Here is a 15336-nt window from a genome sequence, read left to right as displayed (position 1 = left end):
TGTTCCTTGCTGGTACTCCAACTTGTTGCAAATACCATGGTGCTCTGCACTGGTACTCCAACTTTCAGCTTGGCACAATCCTTTGCAAAAATGAACAAAGGATGAGCAATTTGCCCACGGACATTTGGGCCAGCCTTCTGAACTTCTCCCAGTATTCAATCCTCCTTCTCCTTCCCCTCCCCCTACTTCTTTCTTTCCCCATTCCCTCCATTCCTCTTATTTAATCTCAAGCATGTGTATCACACCTATGTACTTGAAAAAGCTGTAATAAGCGAAACATCATACAAATAAAGGCTCCGTCCTCACATGGTGTTTAACTCATCATACTTAGAGTAGGGATAAATCCTGCCAGATAACCACTTTGGATTTATAAGAAGATTGTGTATTTCCAATTTGTTGAGTATTTATTAAAGAGGGATCATTGAACTCCAAGAGAGGTATAGATGAGTAGATTGTGTATATTTAGATCTTGAGAAAACTTTTGTATTGTATTCCTTTTGTAATTCCCTCTTCTTTTGCAGAAGTATGAGTGAAGATTTTGTGGGAAATTGCATATCTGTGGAGGTTCGAGGTGGCCTTGGGTTTTATCAAGGTGAGGTAAGGAGCGTTAATGGTGACAAGCAGACACTTACCTTGACACGAGTGATCCACAATGGCAAACCACTTTCTCTACAGGAGATCACTATTAAGTAAGTTCTCTCTCTCTCATCTTTTTCTTTTTTCTCTTCTCCTCCTCCTTCTCCTCTCATTAAGGAATGGGTGAAAGGTGGGTGCATGCATTAGCTGGCCACATCCCTTTTAACCCCTTCCATACGGTGCCGCACACGTAGGCGTCATGGACTTGGATCTCGGTGGCAGCAGCCAATGCCAGCCGTACGACGTGTCGTAATAATACTCGCATCATAAAATATAGTCACCGCTTATATCAATCGTTCTCTCTTCACCCGTGAATTTTGATAACCATAGAAAATGCGATTACAAAAGAATTAGAAAGAATGTCATTATGGAGGGGCGACTACAATAAATATAATCAAGACGCCGATATGGCAGCCTCGCGAATACACTCGCTCCCCATGACGCCTACGTGTGCGGCACCGTATGGAAGGGGTTAAGGGGGAAAAGGCCTTTTGGTATATGTATATTTCTCATTGTTCATCTTAACTTGGACACCAGTCAAAATAGAGGTCTTGAAAAGAGGGGTTGATTCCCACTCTTAAAAAGGAAGATTGTTAAGTCTTTGTGGGACACTTGAACCAATTGTGAGGGATGGAAAGGAGCTCCTTAGGGTGGGAGATAGTCTAAATCATGAATCTTAGATATGTTGCTCATGATATCAATCAGTAATCATTCTATTACCCCCAAGTAACTGAACACAACCTTTGGTTTGGCCTGTAAGTCATTCAGAGAAGATATTTTGTGTTGTCTACACAGAGTAAGTGAGACAACATAGAATGAGATGTTTAATACTGTTTTCATTGGTGGTTGTGTCTGGGGCGGTTGGAGCCTGTAGCCTAGACAGTTTTGTGTTAGTATTGTTTTAATGTAGGGTGGTGGCCTCAACAGATTAGTGCCATTGTCATTTTTACACTAGGAGGGAGTGGGTATGTACCATTTGACTTGGCTACCTCCCTTATAAGGGGGAAAAAGTTCTTGGTATATAGATAGATAGTTTTTATTTGCCATGTGGGTGATTTCTCAATTAGGTTGATATCTCGGGGTCTAATGAAGTATATAATTTGAAAGTTATTTTTGGTATATGTAGTGAGAAGCATTTAAGTAAGGATATTTAAACTGGTCATGATTTTGGAATTGGCTTCATATTATATATAATTGATTGATTGATTTGGTTTAACATCAGAAACTCTCCCCTATCACAAGGCTAGGACAGCACCCCTTATAGAAGACTTTGTAACATGGAATTTAATGAACCATGCCCTTAGTTCAGCTCATTGGTGGCAGGATTCAAACCACCATCACCTCAACCATTATTCTGTGTGTCTATACTCTATACCAAGGTCCTCTTCCTCCCTAATAAGGGTGATAGCCATCCAAGGAATGCATGCCCATTCCACTCCCATCCACCACCCTTTGTCTTCCTTTCATTTTAGCTCCTCATGGATAAAAATCCCAGTCTCCTGCCCTCTGCCCAGGTCAATGCAGTAAGACACTAAAATATAACTGGCAATTATCAAAGTTTAAATCAGGGTAATAGGCTTTTTTTTTTCCTCTCCCTGTTTCTCTCTCATTATTTGCTGCTCTTTCCAGTGCTATGGACATTTTGGACCTTAAGATTTTATCAAAAGGGCCAAAGACAAACTGTAACAGTGGTTATGACAATGTGCCATTAACACAGTCACAAGACCTTCAACAAAAGCAGTCTTATAATCAAGAAAGAAATGAGACAGAGCAAAATCAATCACAACAGTACCATCAACAATACATATCTTCAAATCAGCAACAACAACAGCCCCTGTATTCACAAAATTGTCAACAAACATCTTGTAATAATCAGCAACAACAGCAACCTTTGCATGGTCTTGGAAAAGATGAAGAACATGAAGGACGGAGAAAACCAAGAGCCTCTGTAGGCGAGACCCTTGCTCATGGACCATATATGGTTGACTCGAGGTATGTAAAACTTCCTATTCAGTCATTGTATCTGTTCTATCTCTCTATATACCAAGAGCCTCTTCACCCTTATATGGGAGGTAGCCACCTCAGCAAAAAGAAACTCCAATAACCATCTATAAACAGTTCATAAGAATTGCCCCAGGTACATAACCCACACTAGACACAACACCTCATATTAGTGCCCCACACTAACAATCCTCAGACAATAACACATTATCTCTTCTGTAAGTGACTTATGGCCACTCCTGGAGGCTGTTTCTGGTTTCCTGAAGATCTTCTGCAAGAGACCAGGAACAATGGATTGATTTTATCGATCACCTCAACCCTAGTCATATGTAATTGTACATACCCTTTTTTTCAGGATGCCACCAGGTTGTTTTGCATAGTTCAGCAATGCCCCTATCCCATCAGTTAAATTCTTCCTGTTCTGCTCAGGGTTGTCCTACAAAATGGACAACACAGCTGCCCATTTTCAAAACTTCTTAATCCCTTCACCTCCATCAGGAGGGGCTGATGGAGAGCTGACAGCTGGTGGTTGCCCTCTTCCTCCTATTACTTTCAGTCATGCTGGCTTTAATAGCATCTTTAAATATGACATGATGATAGCTGTTGATATAAAATATACTCAGCAAGCCAACAAATGTTACGTACATACAAACATATACCAATGGCTTCTTCCCCCTTACAAGGGAGGTAGCCAAAGACAAAGGCATAAGTCCACTCCCACCCATTTCATTCCCACATACTCCACTCCCATTCACCACCCCTTCCTCCCTCTTTTCTTGGCTCCTCCTGGATGATGGGTTATCCCTGCATCTCACCACTGCCCTGGGTCAGAAGCAATGTAACAAGACACAACACATTTACAGCAAGCCTGCTTCATTTAATTGGCAACCCCCCCCTGTCTGTCCCATAATGCAGTAAAAGAGAAGATGGGGAGAAATCCTTTCGGGCTGTGTCAAAGTCATTCACACATACTCCCTCAACCCCCCTCCCCATCCCGCACACACTCTCTTCCATACATCACAGCATCATCCATACACAACCATTCTCCACTCACCCCTATCTTTTGTCCTCTCCCTCCCTCCTTCCTTTACCCAATTCATCCATCTCATCCTTGGTTGCCCCCTCATGTTTACTCCCTCTACCTCTGCCTTCCACACCTCTTTTACTAATCTTTCTTCACTCATTCTTTCCATGTGTCCAAACCATCCCAATACTCTTTTACCAACCCTATCTCCCAATTCCTTTTTCACCCCTGCTCTCCTCCTCGTTTCTCACTCTATCCAGCCTAGTAACCCATACCATACTTCTCATGCATTTCATCTCAAACACATTTAAACTCTTCCTCTCTTATGTTCCATGTTTCTGCCCCATACAGTATTATGGGCACAATTACTCCTTCATACAATGAATGTTATGAATAATAAATGCAGATGTGAATTGGAAAACATTGGGTATCACATGGAACTTGTGAATTGTGGAATGTAAGCAACTTGGTAGCCAAGAATCCACTGTATAGTTAGTTCAGAACTGATACAAATTTTATGTATAAATTATTTTATGTTGATTATTTATGTATTTATTTTATCTTGTATCAATTCAATAATTTTTTCTTATTATGTGAACTACATATGGATAGTGGATCAAGTACATACATACATATACATGGTGTATGTATATGTATGTATGTATTTTATTTTGTTTATCTTGTATCAATTCAATAATTTTTTCTTGTTATGTGAACTACATATGGATAGTGGATCAAGTGGCTTCCAGGACTACCACTCTCCTTACCGTAACTATCGTTATGGAAATGACATGAACCGAACTCCAAGCAAGAAAGACAGATATCGAAGGTGGCAAGATCGAGATGAAACTACTTTTGGAACACCCATAGATGAAGACTTCATCAATACTGAGTTTGATTTTGAGAAGAATTTAGCATTATTTGATAAGCAGGTAAGCTCACCTATAATCATTATTATTTTGTCAACTGACTGCACAAGATTGATGATAGTAGTGGGAGGCACTAAGAATATGATGGTGATGGGAGCAAAAAAAAATGAAGGAGAAATAAAAAATGAGGTACAACTAGTTTTGAAAGTGATGGGAGCAGGTAAGGCACCTGGTAAGCAGGTAAGGGAGCAGGTGTCATGTGGAGTGTCAGACGAAGGGAAGTACTGTACAGTAATAGTGGACTGTAGGAGTGTCTGTATAGTTCCACTTTACAAGGGAAAATTTGACATGTGAGTATAGTAGTTTTAGAGGGATCAGTTTGTTGAGTGTAGTTGGGAAGGCCTATAGGAGAGTTTTAATTGAGAGGATTAGGAGAGGAACAGAGGAAATAATTGGTGAGGAACAGTGTGGGCTTAATAGGAGTAGGGTTTGCATGGATCAGATTTTTGTGGTGAGGTAGATATGTGAGAAAGCTTTAGCAAATGGTAAGGATGTCTTTTGGGCCTTTATGGATTTGGAAAAGGCTTATGACAGGGTAGAGAGGAAGGCACTGTGGGAGGTATTGCAGATGTATGGGATTAGGGGAATGTTGTTAAGGTCAAGAGTGTTTACAAGAGTAGTAAATCCTATGTTAGAATTGAAAATAGAGAGAGTGAGTGGTTTGAAGCAAATGTGGGACTGCATCAGGGATGTGTCATGTTGCCATGGCTGTTAGATGTATACATGGATAGGGTGGTGCGTAAGGTAAATGAGAGGGTAATGGACAAGGGATGGTTAAAGAAGATGTAGAAAAGTAGGAGGTGAGCCAGTTGTTATTTGCTGATGACAGTGCTTGTGGCAAGGTCAGAGGGGGATTAAAGGAGTTGGTGACAGTTTGGGAAGGTATGCGATAAGAGATAGTTGAAGGTAAATGTGGGTAAGAGTGTGGAAGGTTGTGATCCACATTTTTGGAGATGATGTCAGTAGTGGAGCAAATAAAGGCCATTTAGTTCTATGGATTTACTCTAGTAGATTGCAGTCAGTTGTCTTCTACAGAGCTAGTCAAGATCTGTGCTAAGAAGTAAGGGAACTGACCATGAAGGCTGTGACGGTTGCCATTACATCAGTTTTTTGTCGTACAGTAATATTTATAATGTGACAGAAATAGGTATTTACATGATTAAGTGATACACTTAATATTAAACAAAAATATATATAATTGTGATACATAGAAGGACATGGCATATTTTAATAATAAAAATAAAATATAAGGATAATTCCTTCCATGGATGTACGCTTCTCAACAGTTGTCTCTTATATGGACCAGGTGTCCTAAGAGGTCAAGGTTGGCCTAATTCCTTTGTTAAGTGGCCTCTGGTCAGATACTGGTTAGACCTGACACTCGACAGCCAGTTGGTGCTGCTTCTGCAATGTACGCAACATCATCTGGCTTGATATCTATCTTCTTGTAGTGTGAATGTCCTGTGACATGTAGTTGTCGCTGTCCTCAACGATTTTCTCATAGAAGATAATTTCATAATATTTACTTTAATCCCCATCTGGGGTATTGGCTGCATGTTGTTATGGCAAAGTAGTATGCGGTTGATACTTTAGGGTCTATATGGGGCAACCCTATGGACCAGAGCCACACATCATTTTGTCTGTAATAGAGGACTCTGCTCACAGAGAAATGATGAAACTTTTTATTATACTGCTACTGTCCCCCTGTCATGCTGTCCCCCAACCCCTTGTTGCTGTCCTGTACTATTTCTCTGAATTTCATTTCCTTGTTTTGCCTACCCTGTGGTAAGAGGCGAGAAAAACGGGATGGGGATTGGGACCAGGCATCCTTCTCCCTGTAGCCCCACAGAGGACATTCCTAAAAAAAGTAAAGGCATAAGAGGGTCTAGGAGTTTTCTAACCAGCACCCCAAGGTTTGGATCTTTTAATGTGTGTGGATGTGGTACAGATGAGAGTAAAAGGGAAGAGATCAGTAGTATGTTTGTGAGAAGAAAGATGGATATGTTGGCTTTGAGTGAAACTAAGTTGAGAGGGAAGGGTGAGTGTGAGTTTGGGAGTGTAATTGGGAGGTTCTCAGGAGTGAAGAGAGGGCGAAGGAGAGAAGGGGTGGCTATACTAGTAAGTGAAGAGATAGGTAAACGTATAGTGGAGTGGAAGGAGGTTTCTTCAAGGATAATGTGGATGAAGGTGAAACTGGGAAAGGAGATGTGGGTTTTTGTAAGTGCATATGGGCCTGGTAGTGAGAAGAGTGTAGAAGAAAGGGAGGCTTTTTGGATAGATTTAAATGAGTGCATAGAGGGATTAGGGAGGAACGTCAATGTAGTAGTATTGGGAGACCTTAATGCTAGGGTAGGAAATAAACCAATTGACAGAGTGGTTGGGAAATGTGGAGTTCCAAGAAAGAATCGTAGTGGAGAGTTGATGGTGGAGATGTGTCTAGAAAGAGAGTTATATACAGAGCAAATACAGTGTTTCGGAAGAAAGTCAAGCATAAGTACACATGGGAAAGGGTGGTGGATGGAAGGGTGGTAGATAAAGCATTTATGGATTATGTAGTGGTAAATAGGACTATGATAGGAAGAGTTAAAGATGTACATGTGCTAAGGGGAAAGAGTGGGGGAATATCAGATCATTTTTTGGTGGAAGGTAAGATAGATGGAGAAAGAGGAAAAGGACAAAAGGTAGGGAGGTCCTTAGAGTGAACTCTTTCAATGAAAAGGAGAAGGAGTACAAGAAGCTGAGAGGAGTGGGAGGGAGTGAAGGATAGAGTAGAGCTAGTAGTGGAGGAGGAATGGGGATGGATCAGGGTAGGAGTCGCAAAGTGCACAAAGATGGTGTGTGGAACAAGAAGGACAGGAGGAAATAGAAGGAAGGGTAGTGAATGGTGGGATGAGGAAACAAAGAAGGTTGTAGAAGAGAAGAAACAAACTTTCACAGATTGTTTACAAAACAGGACAAGGGAATCATATTAGAGGTACAAAGAAAAGAGAAGAGAAGTAAAGCACAAGGTAAAGGAGGCAAAGAGGAGAGTAGATGTGAAATGGGGTAAGAGTATGACAGAAAATTTTGAAAGTAATAAAAAGATGTTTTGGAAAGAAATTAAGAGAAGAAGAGGAGGCAAATCAAGTAGAGAAGAAAAGGTAAAAGGTGCAGATGGAGAGATGATAATGGAAGAGAAGGCAGTAAGAGGAAGATGGGCAGAGTATTTTAGGGAGTTGCTAAATGTGAAGGTGGACAGGGAGGGAAAGATAGTTGCAGTGGGAAGTACTAAGAAAATGACCGTGATGAGTGAGGAAAATGGAGGAGAAATAAGGAAGGATGAAGTGAAGGCAGTTAACCCCTTCCATACGGTGCCGCACACGTAGGCGTCATGGGGAGCGAGTGTATTCGCGAGGCTGCCATATCGGCGTCTTGATTATATTTATTGTAGTCGCCCCTCCATAATGACATTCTTTCTAATTCTTTTGTAATCGCATTTTCTATGGTTATCAAAATTCACGGGTGAAGAGAGAACGATCGATATAAGCGGTGACTATATTTTATGGTGCGAGTATTATTACGACACGTACGGCTGGCATTGGCTGCTGCCACCGAGATCTAAGTCCATGACGCCTACGTGTGCGGCACCGTATGGAAGGGGTTAAGATGATGAGAGCAGGTAAGGCACCTGGTCTGGATGATTGCCATGCAGAATGTCTAAAAAAAAGGAGGTACAGTGATGGTGGACTGGCTGGTGAGGTTATTTAATGTTTGTTTAACCCCTTCCATATGGTGCCGCATACGTAGGCGGCATGAGGAGCAAGTGGATACGCGAGGCTGTCATATCGGCGTCTTGATTATATTTATTGTAGTTGCCCCTGCGTAATGACATACTCTCTAAACTGTCTTCATCACATTTTCTATGGTTATCAAAATTCACGGGTGAGAGAATGATCGATATAAGCGGTGACTATATTTTATGATGCAAGTATTATTACGACACATCGTACGTCTGGCAGCTAATGCTGCCCGTGAGATTTTGGCCCATACTGAAGAGGTTGAGAGGGTAGAGTGCTCAAGGACTGGAGTAGTGCTTGTATAGTTCCACTATAAAAAGGGAAAAGGGGACAAGTGTGAGTTTAGTAGTTTCAGAGGGATTAGCTTGTTAAGTGTAGTTGGGAGGGCTTATGGGAGGATCTTGATTGAGAAGATTAGGAGAGGAACAGAGGGAGTAATTGGCGAGGAACAGTGTGGATTTAGGACAGGTAGAGGTTGCGTAGATCAGATTTTTGTGGTAAGACAGATATGTGAGAAAGCTATAGGAAAAGGTAAGGATGTTTTTTGGGCTTTTATGGATCTGGAAAAGGCTTATGACGGGGTAGACAGAAAGGCACCGTGGTTTTTTTTTGCAGATATACGGGATAGGAGGAAAGCTTCTAGGAGCTGTCAAGAGTTTTTACAAGAGTAGTAGAACTTGTGTCAGGATTAGAAATGGAGAGAGTGAGTGGTTTGAGGTAAAGGTGGGACTTCATCAGGGATGTGTTATGTCACCCTGGCTGTTCAACTTATACATGGATGGGGTGGTGTGAGAGGTAAATGCAAGGGTGGTGAGTCAGGGATTGGAGATGGTTAAAGAAAGTGGAGAAAAGTGGGAGGTGAGCCAGCTGTTGTTTGTGGACAACACTGCGCTTGCAGCAGGATCGGAGGAGGGATTGAGGAAGTTGGTGACAGAATTTGGGAGAGTGTGTGAAAGGAAGTTGAAGAGAAATGTGAGTAAAAGTAAGGTGATGAGATGTACAAGGGGTGAAAGTGGCAGCAGACTGGGAGTGAGCATTATCGACAAAAATAATTTTTTCAGTTGGGGAAAAAATATTTTTTAAAAATCAGCATGTGACATCATGAGGGATGTGAGGACGTCATATACCACTCTGCCAGACGCTAGAATTTTTTTTTTGGCATTTAAAAGTTTAAATGTCTACTACCCCACGTGGTGGGGATTTAACTTTGTTTACATTTATACTGTTGACTTATCTTCTTATATGTTCTGCATCATTTTTATTTTTTTTTTTTTTTTTTTTTGGATATATGTACATATGTTACTGTACAATATGTTTTCCACCAACACAACATAGACTTAGAGCAATTTACACATGTAGAAAAAAAAAAAAATCTGTATAAATTTTCCCAGCGCAAGTGCACGCATGCTTCATTTCACACGAGTTTTTTTTGTGTTTTTTTGCGCTCTGTTGTTATCTAGTGCATTTTTCTCATTACATAAACAATGGGAAAATTTAACCCCTTCCATACGGTGACACCTACGTAGGCATCATGAGGAGCAAGTGGGTATACGAGGATGCCGATGTCGGCGTCTTGATTATATTTATTGTAGTCGTACCTGCGTGACCCACATACTCTGTAAACTGGCTTCATCATATTTTCTATGGTTATCAAAATTCACGGGTGAAAGAGAACAAGCGATAGAGCAGTGACTTTATTTTTTATAATGCGAGTATTATGACATAACATCATACGTCTGGCAGCTAATGCTGCCAGACGTGTGATGTGGCCCGTATTGAAGGGGTTAAAAATAAGACTGTGGCATGGAGGGAGTTTGCCAAGTTTGCACGTTGGGATAGTGTAAAGGAACAAAGTGATGAATCGGCACCTCAACCCAGCACTTCTAGAAGCTCATGTGTGGAACAGATTCATTGACTATAGGCTTCCCTTTGACATCTGAAGCAAGAAAGACAAGGAAAATCATGGACAAGGCCAGAATCTCCCCACGCCAAGTCAAACTGAAGAAAAGTGCAAGAAAATATGAGTCTGCAGATTATCAGCCTGGGGGCTTTTGATGCATAGGCCTACATTAGGCCTATCCTGGCAATAAGGAGTTTGGTGGCACCCAATGATACCCTCCCCTCTGAGGGATTAGTATTTTGTCTTTTAGAATACATGTTGGATGGAGTGTTCCAACATGTGAGTGAATAGTGTGTGAGTAGAGCGGCTTCTTCTAGAGCGGAGGCCGAGGTGTTCTTGTATTTATTCCGAGTGAATATCCCGCTCTCCGAAGAGGAATGGTTCATTATATACATCAATCTGGCAAGGTTGCCGACAAGGGAAAAATATTTACATGGTCGCTGTTTATCAGCGAGACTAAACATCGAAATACTGTATCTAAATCAAATACATAAGGCAATTAGAAATGATGATACATCACTTCGTTTAATTTATATACATGTCCGAGTGTGGACTGGCAAGAAATTAATATCCTCATGGAAATTATTGTCTGAGTGGCAATATCTTCTTAGCTGTTAGCAGGAATTCCGAGGGTTTGGTGACAGCCTCTCCGAGGTCATGACCCAGATAATTGTAGCCTCCAGGACAATAGGCTTGACCGCGATGCTTACCCTTCTGACCTATGTCAGGTCTTGACTACTGTTCTACACCTAGTTGGACTGCGTGTGTATCCCGTGCTTATCTGTGGGTGAGAGCCGATAGATGGAGATAGATCTTGGTAGATAGGAGACTGCATTGTTCTAGAAGTTTTCCAACATGGCTCGACGTTGCTACATGTGTCTGGCCTCACAACACATTCTCTCTTTGGTCTTCACATAGAAACTGGATGTCCGAACTGCAAGAGGAGATAGAAGGAGTGTTTGTCTAGGGGAAGGTGTGACCTTTCCCAGGTGGCAATGGTGGTAAGTATAGACAGTAAAGAGACAATTTCCATGGCATGATATGAATGAGAATGATTGAGTTTTATGGTTGGAAATAGATGCCTGAATTTTGGGGCCAAGCAAGATTTTACACATTTCTATTTCTTAGGCTATATTGGGGTGTAGGGATCGGTGGAGTGGTAGGGGGGTTGTGTCTAGTGTTTCGGTAGTGTCTGGTGTTTGTGCAAAAGTGGGAGAAGGTATATTCTCCAGGTCAAGTCCCCTGGGGAGAGTCTGTTACTATTTGGCACAGGTTTTTTTTTTTTTTTTTTTTTTTTTTTTTTTTTTAATGTAATTTTTTGGCGCCAATTGTGTTGGTGCCAAATTAAAAACAAAAGGGATTAAATGAATTAGTTGAAACTATGATAAAAACTAATAATAAATAAAACTCAGTAAAATAATATAAGTCAAACTCACTAGTTTAATGCAGCTCAAGATTGTGGGCTAAACCACACAAATATTCTAATGGTTCCTTTTCATGAAATAGTCGCACAATATTAAAAATGAATTCGTTAACTTTCACATACTTAAGAAGTTTTGTCTTGCAGTATGGCCAGCAACCAATTGTTCATAATATACTTCTCTGCTCTTTTGAATTTTCTTTAAACAATCAATAAATTTCCAGATAACAGGGTGATATACTCCTAATTCCGCATAAATTTTCCTGTGTGCTGCTTCTGTGTGATTTTTAGTTCGGTCACTTTTAGCGACGGTTTGCTCATACTGGTTCCACATCTCCAGGGGAAAAAGAGGAGGGCGCCTGCCATTGCCTCTTCTCATAGGTCATCCAACATAATGATCTTCAAACCAGTTTAATAAGGAGTTTAGTTCTAATGGCAAGTCTTCTGACAGGGCATTGATGTAGTTATCCAAGTGAGGAACAAGGAAGAAACACAAGGCTGTGATCATTTTAGCACTTAAAGCAAAATTAGAATTATTATTGTATAAAACTTGGAGTCCAATCTGTTTAAGATGTTTATGAACATTATGAACTAAATGGAAGTAACATCCTTGTATTCTTACATCTGGAAAACATTCTTTCATTGCCATAATAGCTGCCTGTTCAAAGTCACAGGAAATTGCTCTTGGTTTCAATCCTGGGATTGTGTCATGAAGCATCCGAAACATGTGCTCATATGTTGCACACCTTTTATTTGGTAATAATGCATATAATATTGGGTGAACTCCTCCATGTCTTCTTGCCAGAATCACATAGACCTGTGTAAATAACAGAGGAGCTACCTTGAATGTCCCATCAGCATACCACACATCAGAATCAAGTAAAAACACAGTCCAACTCTCTCTTACAAAAATCAAAATTCTGTCGTCTGATTGACCACTGTCAGCTATTAAAAAATTCTCACATTCACCTTTGCTCGTCACCTACTATTTGTATTCATCGGTAATCACTAATTCTCGAACATGGATAGGATTAGGAGGAGTGAGGTTCAATTGATTTCTTATTCTTTTCACTATCTGCCTCATCGATTCTGCACTTGGAAGTGCTCCTTGAGCAGCTTGAGAAATATTTTGTATACACGAATGTATGACTGCCCGACACTTTACACTAGTTTTAATTGCAGCTACTTCTACACTTGCTGCTGAAGCACCATGTGAATGTTTGTTTATTTCCTTTATCACTATATTGTCACTAGTGTGTATACAAGCTTTGCACTTGTTCTTGTTTTCACATCTCCAAAACTTTATATTAGGGTCCTTCTTACTATGCTTGTTGAACACAAATAAGTATCCACTGTGAGTAAATTTTATTTTATTTCTCTTACGTAAAATATGTTCAGCCATTTCTGTAGAAGGGTTCAACACTACTATATATATAGACTAAGGATAAAAAGGTGCTTTAGAATTCCGAGCTGTAGAGTGAGGGGAAGAGGAGCACCTAAGACGTCTGAATGAATCCAGTTCGAAGCCAAAAAGAAACGGTGCCTGAACTTTGGTGCCAAAACTTTACATTAGGGTCCTTCTTACTATGCTTGTCGAACACAAATAAGTATCCATTGTGAGTAAATTTTATTTTATTTCTCTTACTTAACCCCTTCCATACGGTGCCGCATACGTAGGCGGCATGAGGAGCAAGTGGATATGCGAGGCTGCCATATCGGCATCTTGATTATATTTATTGTAGTTTCCCCATGCTCACTAAACTGTCTTCATCACATTTTCTATGGTTATCAAAATTCACGGGTGAAAGAGAGAATGATCGATATAAGCGGTGACTATATTTTATGATGTGAGTATTATTACGACACATCGTATGTCTGACAGCTAATGCTGCCCGCGAGATTTTGGCCCGGAGTGAAGAGGTTAAAATATGTTCAGCCATTTCTGTAGAAGGGTTCAGCACGACTATATATATATAGACTGAGGATAAAAAGTTGCTTTAGAATTCCAAGCTGTAGAGTGGGAGCTCCAATAACTCATTTGAAGACGTCTGAATGAATCCAGTTCATAGCCTGAACTTTGGCGCCAAATAATTCGTCGCCAAAAAAATGGCGCCAAATAGTATCATTCCGCCCTGGGGACTTGTTTGGTGTTGTCCAAGTGTAAAATAGGTAGAGTTTCGATGATGCGGAAGGGTCCAAGGAATTTAGGGGAAAGTTCTGATGTGGGCTGGTGCTTGTTGGTGTACACAATGTCGCCTACAGGAACTGTGCAATCCCTAGAGTGAGCATTTGCCAGTCTTAGCATATCAGATTTTGAGAGTCAGTGACTCATGTACTCTCTTGAAAAGTGTTGAAGTTTTGCAGTGTGACTTTGACGTAGTCATTAAAATCATACACGGGGGTTTCTGACGTAAGGAGGTCGTATGGCATTTTCTTATCTGACCCAAATAATACAAAATGGGGTGACTCTGAAATAGATCTATTGATTGCACTGTTTATGCAGGCTTGTATCATAGGTATGTGTTCATCCCAAGATGAGCGTATGTCTGTGGCAAGGTGCCTTAATGTGTTTAAAATCTTCTGATTTTGGCATTCAGCAAGTCTATTTGAACTAGAATGGTATGGTGTGGTGTTACATTTTGTAATGTTAAAATGTTTGCAGATGTTGGTGAGAATCTCATTGTTGAATTCTGTGGCATTATCAGAAATGAGTGTCTTTTGCATTGTGTAAGGGCAGATGATGTTGTGGATGATGGTTTGTGTGACACTTTTGGCTGTCTTGTCTGCTAAAGGAGAGAGAATGCAAAAACGTGAGAAGTGGTCGATGCAGACGGAGAGGTATTGAAGTGAGTGGTAGTTTCAGTAAATCAATGGCAATGGTTTCAAAGGGTCTAGAAGATGTTGGATAGTTGTGTATGGGGACATGACTGCTAATGTGACCTTTATGTGAGGCGCATGAGTGACATGCATTGATGTGAGCGTGTATGTCTTTGTGCATGGTGGGCCAAAAGTATTTCAATCTGGCTTGCAATAAACATTTCTCCTTACCACAATGTCCTGCTATTGGAGAATCGTGAAGAAATTGCAGTACTTCCGGAACAAGTTCTGTAGGAACGACCAGTTGTGTAACCATGCGGTTTTGTTTGTTTTTGTTTGTGAGCAGTGTGGCGTGGTAAAGAATCTGGTCTATGATTGAGTAATTGTCTATATTGGGAGGAAAGTCATCTGTTTTGGTAGTGTCATTGTCACCTGAGGTGAAATAATGAATGATTCTTCTCCATAGGGGGTCTGTTGCTTGAGCTGCAATGATGTGCTCTCGTATAATGTCAAGTGGCTGTGATACTTGCCGTATGGTTGCTACGTGTCTACTAAGGGCATTGGCTACTGTGTTTGCATGACCCTGCACATAGTAGAATGTAGGCATGAATTCTTGTATGGTGAGGAACCATCTGGTAAGTTTTCGAGTGAGGTTCTTTCCTTTGAAAAGGTGGAGAATGGGTTGATGGTCTGTGTATACGTGTATTTCATAGCCAAGTATGATATCTTTAAAGTGTTTGAGGGCATGTATGACAGCAAGAGCTTCGATTTCAGTCACAGAGTAGTTTTGTTTGTGTTTGTTCAGTGCGCAGCTAACGTATGCTATTGGTCTA

General features: G+C 40.7%; 1 protein-coding gene across 3 annotated transcripts in view; it reads left to right on the top strand.

Moving 5' to 3' along the window:
- The window catches only part of Edc3 (Enhancer of mRNA-decapping protein 3), a 46026-nt gene that overhangs the window by 13123 nt on the left and 17567 nt on the right, over nucleotides 1-15336 (top strand). For all 3 annotated transcript variants that reach the window (XM_076172929.1, XM_076172928.1, XM_076172930.1), the window contains exons 2-4: nucleotides 522-689; nucleotides 2266-2628; nucleotides 4392-4593. In XM_076172929.1, coding sequence (XP_076029044.1) covers nucleotides 526-689; nucleotides 2266-2628; nucleotides 4392-4593 — 729 coding nt within the window. In that variant the 5' untranslated portion in view covers nucleotides 522-525. The remainder of the gene's footprint in view (nucleotides 1-521; nucleotides 690-2265; nucleotides 2629-4391; nucleotides 4594-15336) is intronic.

Source organism: Oratosquilla oratoria, chromosome 33 (assembly GCF_046742065.1).
Source record: "Oratosquilla oratoria isolate Oo_2021 chromosome 33, ASM4674206v1, whole genome shotgun sequence".
In the NCBI taxonomy this organism is placed as follows: domain Eukaryota; kingdom Metazoa; phylum Arthropoda; class Malacostraca; order Stomatopoda; family Squillidae; genus Oratosquilla; species Oratosquilla oratoria.
This window is presented reverse-complemented; position numbering and strand designations above follow the sequence as displayed.